At 36.1% G+C, this 12,367-nt stretch overlaps 1 protein-coding gene across 1 annotated transcript in view; it reads left to right on the top strand.

Annotated features, from left to right (window-relative positions):
• Positions 1–10,981, top strand: part of LOC107040810 (angiotensin-converting enzyme) — a 45,595-nt gene extending 34,614 nt beyond the window's left edge. The window contains exons 12-13 of the mRNA XM_015261062.1: positions 6,797–6,963; positions 9,050–10,981. Of these exons, the coding sequence (XP_015116548.1) occupies positions 6,797–6,963; positions 9,050–9,192 (310 nt within the window). The 3' untranslated portion in view covers positions 9,193–10,981. The remainder of the gene's footprint in view (positions 1–6,796; positions 6,964–9,049) is intronic.
• The last annotated feature ends 1,386 nt before the right edge of the window (positions 10,982–12,367 follow it).

Here is a 12,367-nt window from a genome sequence, read left to right as displayed (position 1 = left end):
ATGTATTTTCTAGGGAAAAATTGGAGGGACAGGGTAATGAAGGGAAATTATTTTCTGCCAAGTAGATTTACTTGCCACAAGAAAATGTATACAAATATTTGTATTTGAAATGTGTGGATTTTCTTGTAGTTAGTGAATTTACTTGGCAAAAGTATTTTTTTTCCCCAGTGCACCCGAGCCGAAAGGGAGTTCAAGAAATGTTAAAGAAAATGAAAGCTGCATTTGTCTAATTGTCTTTTTGTACATTTTTAACATCAAAGATATAAAAAAAATAGAGAAGTATTATTCTCGCTAGAAGAAAAAATTATAAAAAAAGTTTCCTTAATTAAAAAAAAAATTTAATATGTAATAAAATATTAAAAATGGTAAGCACGTGGGTCCTTTATGTTACCTCTCGTGGTTAGACGTGTATTTTCCGCCTAAATGTAGGTGCAACATTAGATTTTCCTCCCGCGAACCGGAAGGGAAAATTGCGCCACAGGGGGGAAATTGTATATTTTAATACGCGTGCGTAAAACTGTTTTTTGACCAGTGGGAGGGATGCGGCGCTCGCCGAAACCAGTGCTACCCTCCCAAGGGCCAAAGAACCCTTTCTCCATAAGTATCACATCCTATTTTCTATGATAATGAATGGAAAGTGGGATTAAAATTTCGCTGTACACACAAGTGATAAAAACATTTTAACAGAACCAAAAAAGTTCAAGGAATTTTGGAGAAAATGAATACAACATCCGCGTAATCGTCGTGTTGTCCATCTTCAGCATCAAAGAAATGAAAAAAAATCAAAGAAATATTATTTTCTTTAGGAAAAAAATTCTAAAAAATATTATCTCAATTTGTAATACTGCAATAAAAATCTATAAAGAATCAAATCTCAATCATTTAGAGGATGTGAACCTAATTGTTGACATTAACCAGACGTAATGTCTCATGTTTCTAAAGAGGGAAAGGAAGTGGGGAACGGGGTGAAGTGATCAAAGTAAACATAACGCGTTGGCATAACTATCCAATTACCCAGTTGGCACGAAAATTGGCTGTTCTTTTAAATACCAGTGTACGGAGGCCCCTCTTCCTGTAATGGAAGAGGTTGACTCGTAAACTCTCGCCTGGAATTGCAATACTAGATAATAGTTGTGTGTGCTGTACGTGCGATTGGGGTTACGAAAGCATTGTGGAGTGTATTGGTGCATGAAAAACCAGTGTATCAATGTCTCGGACTAACGGTCGTGGTAAACAGTCAGAGCTGGATAAATTGAAAATCCAGTGGTTGGCGCCTGATAAAACATGGAAATGGGTGTATTAGTGCATCACAGAGAGAAAAAAAGTTTATAATTTGCAGGAAAAATGCCTGACTATCGGTACTGTTGATATAAATCAAATTTCTCCTCATTTTGAGGGGATTTTTTTTTATGATCAGACAAAAGAGGAAGGCCACCTTGAATTGAATAAAATAATCTCTTTTTCCTCAGGTTTTAGACTGAAGACATTCACAATCAGTAGAAAACCGAACGCATTCACTAGAAAACTCTATTGGGATTCTAGCGGAATGCTATTTGCTTCTTATTGAAATTTCAGTTAAGTCGTTTTGTGGATTCTATGCGATGTTTTCGGATTTCTAGAGGAAATAACTCAATTTAGCAGTGCAATTTTTCCACAGGTCTTTCATTAAGAAGGATTAAGATAGATTTTTTTTCTTCTGTGAGGCCACATTTTCGATTGTTAAAGAAAGAAGATTTTAAATCACTGAAATTTATAATCTTGTTTCAATATAATTCACAACTCTCATCCTCTCCACCCAATTAATGTTCAATTAATGTTCAATTTATCGTAAAATTGATCCCTTTCGAATGCTCTACATTTACGGTATCTTCCGTGTTTATAAACAGATCTTTCTTACGATTGTCCCCATATTTTTGTTTATAATATTCTCTAGCTATTGAAAAAAGTTTTAACTAGCTGTACTACACAATTTAAGACATAATAAATAACGAAATGCGTCCTTCTAGCACGCGCGGCGCAGGCCAAACGGGGGTTACGGGTCCCCCCGAACTCGACTTTTCGAGTTCTCGAAAAACGAATCCGTAGTAGATTGATCAATTCCGAATGCGAATTTTTTGTAAAATTTTATAGTGCATAGTTTCTGCGACATTGAACTCTAAAAAACGGAATTTTCGTGAAATCATTTCCTATTTGATTCAAACAATTAATTAACAAATAATTTCTCATTTGATTCAAAACTTTATTGTTGACTTCATATTCCTCAACAACATATGAGGATAGAACAACTCAATAACTGATGAGAATGCAATAAATTAAGTCATTTGGAATTTTTTCCTTAATGAAAAATCCTTTAACTTAGGGATATCCAAGTACTTTGACTATTTTTTCTCCAGTGCAATGCTTCTTTTGCAGTCGCCCATCAGAGCTTTCATTTGAGCCTCATTTAACCCTAAGTTTGCGGACATTTTAAAATGACATTATTATTTACACTTTGCAGGTCTCAATTTGAATCTCGATATTGAACCGTTAGAAAACATTTTAAAAACCTGAAAAAAAATTAGAAAGTTTACTTTTGGAGGAGGATTGATCAAATAATTAAAGAATTGCCACTTCTGAAAATTACCAATATTTTCTATAAATAATTTATAAACAATCATTTTGTCACCGTAAAAATCATTTATTCGGAATCGTAACAAATTTATTCATATTCAGAATTTCACCAGAAATCGATTTCATGCCTAATTCCAATTTCAATTATTTATCATTTCAAGCATTATTATTTATTTATGAGCAACTAGTGTTAAAAACAATGATAATTCTGTGCGAAATGTAATTTGAATACCGCTGAATATTCATGATTCGATTTAATTGAATCAAATTTGGCGGTTGAAAATGGCTAAGTCTACAGTGTGGTCTGTACCAAGCTGTAAAATCTACTCGGATATCCTTAAGCGATGCAATGATGAGTGAGTAGACCTCTTGCTCTTACTTCGAAACCATTCATCTTCTAAAGCCAAGTAAAAAAATTCTTATCCCAGTGACAATGCATACAGAAACCATAAGTTCTGAAAACTAGAAACTTTTTTCTCCGTAATTTTGTGTCCTTCAATCTGTACGTCACAGCATTAAACCGTCGATAAAATCTATTGATCAATATTTTTATGAATTGCTGCGGGTTTTCCATTGATATTTACGATTGCGCAATGCGAAGTTGAGTAATTTTTTTCAAATGGGAGCGATACACTTCTTCGTTTGACGAAAAAGATTTTCGATGTTCTTTAGTTGCAAGTCATTTAGGGGCGTGTATAGACGTAAAACACTGGGTCTGTTTACTAACGCAATCCACATGTCTCGACTATTAATGTTATGAAATATCTCGACGCGGACAGGAAAGTCCCGATTTCGCCGTGCAACCCTTCCCCCCTTCGTCGACCGGAAATTATAAGATCGATGAATTACGACAACTCGTGAGTTGTAGGGAGGTATCAACTGCAAGTGTTATACAGCCATTCCAAAATCACTCATGTCCATTCACTGGTTCTCACGGACTTTTGCGATTCACTGGGGTATATGTTGATGGGTTAGTGGTTATGGATTCTCTATGTCTTCCCACATGGGAGAGGACGCCGCGGTTAAGTAATTATCGTGATTCATAACTCATGAGTTATTGATGCTCGGTGAATATGGAGTCGATTTGCTCATTCGAGAGATTTTCTTTTCGATGAATTAGTTGCAGAAAAATTTTGTCGGGATTATGAATTTCGAGATATTAAAATGGTTCATTGATAATTGGTGGCAATTATCTATTGATTCTGCTAAGAACTTTTCACCGTTTTTAATCGAAAAATTATTAATTCATTTGACTTTATTTTCAAATTGAAACATTTTATCTAGAAGACAGCTTTTTTCAATGGAGTGATTAAAAATTATAAATTGAGCTACTGGACCATATTTTTAGTAATTAATAATCAATTATAGTTTGCCAAAAAATTTTATATCGAATTAAGTTAATCAACCTTTATTAGTTTGTAATTGATTATCCTTTGCAATTCAAACATCAAGTTAAATTCATGATGTAGTGCTTAAAATTGATTTTTAAAAACGAATTATTCTACTTTCATATTTTGCCCATGATTCTCGTGCAGCAAATAATTCTTCTTGAATTCCAATGTAGTACAGTTGATCAAAATGATTAAAATTGAGTGATTGGGATATTTCATAGGATCAATAGCTGATAATTCACCAATATTTCCAAAAAAACTACTATAAATCAGTAATTTTCAATTAATAAAAAGCAATTTTTTAATTATTTCATCAATCATCCTCCAAAAGTAAACTTTTCAATTTTTTGTTCGCATTCTTAAAATGTTTTCAAACGGTTCAACTTGTAATCTTTAAATAATAAAATCATTGTAAAGTGTCCAGAAACTTGGGGTCAAATCGGACTCCAATGAAAGCTCTCATATTAGGCCACAAAAGCAGAAACGCATTTCACTGGAGAAAAAATAGCCAAAATACTTGGATAGCCTTAAGGATGTCCAAGTACTTTAGGCATTTTTTCTCCAGTGCTTTTCTACTTTTGTAGTTGACCATTAGAGCTTTCATTTGAGCCCCATTTGACCCTAAGTTTCCGGACATTTTACAACAATTTTATTATTTAAACTTTGCAGGTCTGAAATTGAATCTCGATACTGAACAGTTAAAAAAAATTCTAAATCTAAAAAAAATTAGAAAATTTACTTTTGGAGAAAGATTGATGAAATAATAAAAAAAATGGGCATTTTCCATGCCTTAAACATCAGGTTTTTGAAAAGTTAGACAATTTCAATTATTTATTTATAAATAACGAATGTTTAAAGAGATTAATGATTATGTGAAAAATGTTATTCGAATGTCTCTGAATATTCACAATATAGTTTTTCAAATTTTTCTCACGCCACTTTATTGACAAATTCGATGATTGAAAATGGGTGAATCTACAGTCTGGTCTGTACCAAACTGTAAAAGATACTTGGATATCCTTAAATGCGTCCGGTTCTGCAAGTCCCTATCTACCTATAAAATGACGTAATCGAATGCACTAGACATTTTCATACAAGTGAAATGAGTGCTACAAAGTTGAGCACCTGAGTCGTGAGATCATTCCAGATACCATTTATTCTTGGCGTGTAAAATTACTCTCACCAAGCGATAAAAAGGCGCAAATCCGGTGGATTGAAAAAAAGTCACTTTCAATGGCTGCGGGGAATGATTGAGGCGTTGAAAAGTTGAAGAGGTTCGATTGCATTTGCTACAGGTATCACAGGCTGTAGTGGCACCTGACAGTAGTGGCTCCATAATAAACAACCGTTGGAGGTCTTCTGGCAAAAGGTCAAGTGTACGCCGGGTCATGACGGCAGGGAATGAACGCCCGGGGGCTCCATGCGGTATTCCACGTTACACATGACTCCATACACCATTACTCTTTACGATCATCAGTTAATCGAGCCATATAATCTTCCATCATCTTTTTCATTCAAGTGTGCAAATACTCGTGAAAATGCCAAAGAGACCGGTCAATTTTATACACTGACTGGGGGGCTCCATTTGATAACGTATTTCGTCATAAGAATAATTTTAGTTTTGGGGAAACCAAATAATTTCTGGAGACAGCAAACTTTTGGTTAGAAAAAAAACAAGTATTCTCATTATTGCAACAAATAAAAGGAACTTACATTCTAGGGAAGTTCTATTTCTCCCAATCAAATGTATCTCAAGAAGAGATTAGTATATTTCTAACCTAGGGAGGGAAAATAAAGGATCCTCAGCCGCCAGTGCAATTACCAGCCGAACCGAAGGCGAGGTTGGTAAGCACGCGGCTGAGGGTCCTTTATTTTACTTCCCGTGGTTAGAACGCGATTTTCCGTCTCGGCGTAGGCGCAAAGTCAGAGTTCCGTCCCGCGAAGCGGGAGGGAAATGTACCTTTGCGCCCGCCGGGACGGAAAAGTCATATTCACTATAAAATCATATTTTTTTAAATAACAACCAAGTGATAGTTGATTGAAATAAAAATTTCTTGGTAAAACTATTTTGTCTGTCGGAATAATCTCGGAAATTTCATAATTACAGGAAAATGGCAGAAGACCCTTTTTGGTGAGGAATCACATTTTCTCGGTGGAATAAATTCCACTTGAAGAAGTGAAGAATTTACGCGAAATTCATCACAAATCCTTTGTCATAGGGAATTAAATTCCCCGCAAATCCAGCCCCTCAAAATTTCCCTCCAAATCCCCTAGTTCCCGAGAAAATGACGCTTTAAATTTCAAGTAAAAAATCGTTAAATTTTCAACAACGAATAATTTACATGGAATTTCCATTGATCTTGTTTTTCATAAATCAATCAATTCGCTGGAATATTCAATGAAATTTGATTTCTCAGGTTCATACGACAATGAAAATTACTGAAGATCGTAAAAGTTCCGGCAATTTTTCCTCTGAATGTTCAATCTGTTACTCAATTTTCACGATAGATTTGAAAATTCAAATTGTCCTTAAAAATTCAATGATCACTCCTCATGAAAACCTTAATGTTATTGAATTTCCAAGATGAACCAGGAATTCCATGAGCAATTTAGTTTGAAATTGAGTTCAAGTTCAGAATATTGAGAATTCAATTACGTCTGTTTTCCAAATTTCAAAAAAATTCTAACAGTGCACACAAAATTCTCGCAATCGTTTCCTCCGACCAGTTCCCCCACAATTTTCAATCAACCTTTAGAAAGCCCACCAACTGAACCACCCTCCCTTTCATTTACAGAAGATTGATGGAGAAAGGATCCTCGCGACCGTGGCAGGATATACTCCAGGAGTCTACCGGTGAGGTCCGACTGGACGGAAATGCGGTGCGCGAGTATTTCAGGCCCCTCGAGGAATGGCTGAGAACGGAAAACCTGAGATCCGGTGAAATAGTCGGCTGGTCATACGGTAAGTATTACAAAAAAAATCCCAGTAGCCCACCTAGCATCCACTGTTCCGGTGACTAATCAATTTCCGTCGAAATCCCTTTACTTGCGGGCTGCTCCATAGCCCGAGGGATTTCCCGGAAACGCATGGAAAAATGAGCAGGGGTTCGAGTCTAGGCGATAGGAGACATGTGACCGTTACCTTTCGCGCACGGAGAGAAATATTCAATAAAAATTACGCACCTTTTCCGTAATTCCGGAGCGAAATGTGGTGCGAGGAAATTTTACGGAACTGTCACGGAATTTTTCCAGAGCGTTCTGTAATTTTTACGTGAATCTTCTGTGAAAAATTACGATACCGTCACTTAAATTTTCTGTCATTTGCTGAACATTTCTCTCTGTGCGCCATTAGCACAGATCAGCATCAATCATTAATTTAGTAACATTAGGAGACATTGCACCTTACAATAATTAAGATTTACTCATCTTCACTGAAATTTGAAAAATAATATAATAATTGGTAATTTCATTTTTTTCAATTGACTATTAACTATCAACTAAATAATTGACGATGTGGAATTGTCATCTCACTATTGAGTAAATATTTCTAAATGTAATAAAAGTATTTTTATGTTAGCCAAATAATCAGTTTGGAATACCAAAATCCATTCGTTAACCATAACTAATCCGTTCTATCAGTGTACTTCTGAGTGATAAGAGACAATTACGACCTACAAAATCAGATCCTCGACGAAAAATCGCGCGGAAAATACAGTTTAAAAATTTTTTTTCTCAAAAAACGAAAAAGTTCTTTTCCCAGGGTGAGCCTTCCCTTAAAAATTCCCAAGGAGGCAGTTTAATCCAAACATATTAGCAATCAATCGCCATAGCTGTCACCTAAGGCCTAGCTTCTTATCCGCGAAAACTGCCTCTATTCCATTTGATTCTGGAGACTGTTCTCCGTGGGACTGGGATGCGATTACGAAATTGGTGGAACGAGAGCGAAAGGGGGCCGGAGGTAGCACACCAGCCCAGTATTTTCAAATGAACCAAACGGCTCTCGGAGGAGGAGGAGGAGGAGGAGGAATTAGCGAAAAAAAAGTGCATGAAAAAAGTTGGGAGAAGGCCTGGAGGAGATCCGGAGAAATAGAGGCAGAGAACAGCCTAGAACAGATCAGAAGTCTGAGAATCGTGACACACGTTCGACGTCTGTTCGCTCTCATTTCCATGCCTCGTTGCTCTTTGTTTTGGTCTCACGACACACTTAACTTGCTCTGACTTACACCCACCCCCTTTTGTTGCAGGACACCCACACCGAGATTACGCCGATCCTTTTATTTTCATTATTGATTTTAATTTTTTTTTCGGTATTACGTTGGCTGTTGCTACAATGAGAGCAGGCATGAGTAATCGAGGACTAATTTTCCGTATACACGGTCGTGGGTAATGAGGCAAATGAGTTGGGTGTAGTTTAGCGGTTGAATATTCGTTTTTATCGGTGGGAATTTATCGATGAGGCTCGGGTGGCGAATTTCGGGGGAAGAGATAAAACGCATGGGCGAAGTTTAGTGGAAGACCTGGCGAATTCGATAGAAATTTCGCCAAGAATCGGCCTGGAATTGGATTTTGTATTGAACTACACGGAGAGAATTTTTTGATAAAAACTATCCTACCGTTCTATAAAAGTGTATCATGAGTCATCGTTTCTTCATTTCTATTTCTATTTCAGTTTCTCGTTCGAAATTTACGACGTAATCGTCGAATTCATGAAAAAAAAAGTTATTCAGAGAAAAATTGAAAGTAAAAAATTGATCTCGATAAATTTTTCTCATTTTCTTCTCTCACTTTTTCCAAATATCTCTGAAATCAATAGATTTGTAGGAAAATGTTTGAAGACCTCCTCCAGAAAGCTCGAAATTTTCCATAAAGGGGCTCTCCATAAATTGCCCCAAACCACAGCCTTCCAAAAATACCCACAGCCATAAGTAATCGAAGACTAATTCTCCACGTACATAGCGTTGAATAAGGCAAATAACCCGAGTATAATTTATCGTTCGAGTGTTGCATCACGTAAGTACAGCTACTAATTGAAGGTATTGATTTTACAGACGGTGACTACTGCAAGCGAAGCATTGAGACGGCCGGACTCCAGGTGTATGGAAGTGGTTTCTACTACAATTCAGCCAACTCCTGGGGCACATCGGGCCTCACTGCCATTTTCCCCCTCGTCTCGATTGTATTTCTATTCTGAAACTCGCGTGTCGTGTTTTGAAAGAAACGAGAAAAATTAGGCACTCATTCTTTTCGATGGTTTCTATTCACCCTGTCCTCGATAGCTGTCATTAATTCATGGTCGAGTGATACTACCCATACGAAATAAAATTCCATTTAAGGAATTGAACGATTAATGGGACGTGGGCACGTGCCGCTGTCCCGCTGATCCTGTGTCGTGTTAATGCCTTTGATATCTCCAGTTTCTTTTTTCGAAAAACATCTTTTTCAAACTTTCCCGAAACCTCATATCCGCGAGTGTCTCGACAAAGCAAAGTATGTAGCGATACGCAACGTTTCACATAAAAAACTGGCTCGTCCAGGAGGAGTTACGCAATTGAGGAAGACCGGTAACGTCCTCACTGGGACTCTCGGTTCACTTTTATTTTTTTTTTACGGAACACTTTCCGCGAAACCTCACGACGCGAAACAATGAAGAGGCTATATCCCCCGAGAGTCCGTCTCTCTTTGGATTTTTTACATTTTTTTCAGCTTTCTCCGTTTAATGTTCTCCATTTAAGTCGTGAAAATTTAACGGGGAAATGTGTTAATGGGAGAAAGGTGGTCGAAGCTTTTTGGAAAATTGGCGAGGGGCGAAGTGGCGAGGGGGATGAGTCAGGAAATTGGATGTGGATTGTTTTCGCGTGTCTTTGGGCGAAGAGGGTTTAGAGGAGAATGTTGGGGAGATTTTTCGCAGGAGCTGGAAGCCTTTGGAAAAGGGGATTTGAGTGAATCTGTCTGGAGGTGTTCATGTGGTAGATATTTGGAATGTGAAATTGATTTTCAGGCAATTTTTTTGAGAGTTGAAAAATTGCCCGCGTACTCGTTGACAGATAAATGACGGGGAAGTATTGTGTGGAGCTTGAACAACCTTACGAGTTACACTTTTTAATTAATTTAATTGAACTTTTATATTTTGAAAATATTAGCAAAATAAATTGGAGAAAGTGAATTCTATTTTTAAAAATAAAGATCCCGTTTGCAGATCATATAATTCCCGACGAAGAGTGTCTTCCCATCAATTTATCTTCACTTCGAAAGCATTTGCAAAATAAATTGGAAATAATCAGTTGAATTTTCACTCAAATTGAAAAATTTCAGTCGAATTATTTTTCAAAGGTCTTAAAAACGAATGAGTTTAAGGAAAAAATAAAGACCTCTTTTGTAGCTTCCAATCAATTTGTCTTCACGTCAAAAAGATTTTGAAAATACATAGCTTCAGATAAATAAAATGATCTCTATGAGAAAGGAGTCTTGCTTTTATTTCTCTAAACCTATTCATTTCCAAGATATAATGGACCTATTTCTCTTCATCACGTCATCACCTATTTGATGGTGCACTCACCACAGCTATAATCACTCCCACATTAGGAACATAAAAAAACTCCCGTTTCGTGAGTTTAATTAATTTTCAAGAACATTTGAACGTTCAACACCCAGTGGTATTCCTTTAACATATCAATTTTTTACGAAATTTATATTTTCTAATTCACAAGAAGTAGTAATTCAATTACTTTTATTACCCTGAAATTATCCCACGTAGACCGTTGATAATTAATGTGTAAATTGAAATGTTCAGCGGCGTATCAGACCCAGCTCCTCTCTAAATTGCAGTTTTAAAAGTTTCATAACGTTTTACACGAAATCATTATGTCACTAGAGTACTACCAACTGTCTCTTACGATCACACACAAATGGATCTGTAACATGTAATTTTGCGGATGAGAGGAGAGGCATTGTAATCGTATATTAAAGAAATTTGAATTGTATTGAATTGTACATAGGAAAGAAATGTCAGTAGTGGACGAATACACAGGGAAACTTTTTCAAATATTTATGCAATGGATAAACCATCGGAATTTGAAGGAACAATATTATCATTTCAAAGTATTAAATTACTTGATGTTCTCAATAGTCTTTCACTGAATATAAAACAGCAAAAAATCCAATAATATACGAGGAATGTATATAATTGAGGGTTACTATTCCCTGTGTATTTTTTGTAACACATAAGATTAATATTAAGACTGTTTACTCACTCAATCTCTCCATCTAGTTAATGGAAACAACAGAAATATTGACCTTGTCATTCCTTTCTATTGTCCATACTCACGTATTCCCGAGCAAAACGGATTCTCATGGTGTTTTTTATTGTAATTATTGTACGTTAATAAATTATGTAACAAAAAAACTACCTGCGTTGTCAGAGCTTTTGTTTTTAGTCGTCAATCATTTTTTATTTGAAATAAAACGAAAAAAAATTGTAACGGGACACGGACATGTGGCATGATTCGTTACATATTTTTCCCATTTTATGTAGTTTTTATTATTGAAATGGGAGAGCTGGGATTTAGAGGCACTTGCGCGCCTCCATCATGGGGGTTTCAGTTGTTCATTTTTTCATCTCGCTTCGCTTTTGAACGGATAATATATTTCTTTGCTGATCGATATTTCAGCAAATCTTGGAAGACGAATCGTTTCCAGGCGAACGGCTCAGTGCGTTTCCACCGGTGGAAATCGCATAATTTTTCAATTTTAATTTGCATTTAGTTGAAAATTTAAGTGGAAAATATATAGATTTTCGGGAGATTGACAAACGCGGGTTAATAAAGAAATAATAGAAAACAGGGGAATGGGAGTAGATTATCTGAGGTACGGACAATCCTCGAGGGCAATGGGTGTTCACTGGATTATTTCATGATGAGGGAAAAACTTTTTGCTGAAATATTCGAGATGCTTTTTCTTGCTGGGAATTTATCTGGGTCGCGAATCAGTAAGCAGAGATCAAGCAATAGATGATTAGATTGAATGAATTACGTCTCAATATCGGATGAAAAGCTTTGGGAATAAATCTTCGCGTGAAAAGCTCGGGGCGAGGAGATATATCAGCTTGTATAGTGGGAAATGTTCGCACACTGTTGAGCTTTTTAGATGGAATTTCCTGTACACTTCTTGAAAACTCGTACCACAGTTTTCTTTCTTTATCTCTTAATTGATAATTTAGATTTTCAATTGACTATGAATTAAATAATTGACGGAAATCTCGTCTTACTATTGAGTAAATAATTCGGAATTTGAGTATGTCATTAATGATTAATTTAATAATTGGAAAATTGTTGAGTTAAAAATTGTTACCAATTACAATTGGCTTATTC

Source organism: Diachasma alloeum, unplaced genomic scaffold (assembly GCF_001412515.2).
Source record: "Diachasma alloeum isolate Michigan unplaced genomic scaffold, Dall2.0 Dall_scaffold_00343, whole genome shotgun sequence".
Taxonomy (NCBI): domain Eukaryota; kingdom Metazoa; phylum Arthropoda; class Insecta; order Hymenoptera; family Braconidae; genus Diachasma; species Diachasma alloeum.
This window is presented reverse-complemented; position numbering and strand designations above follow the sequence as displayed.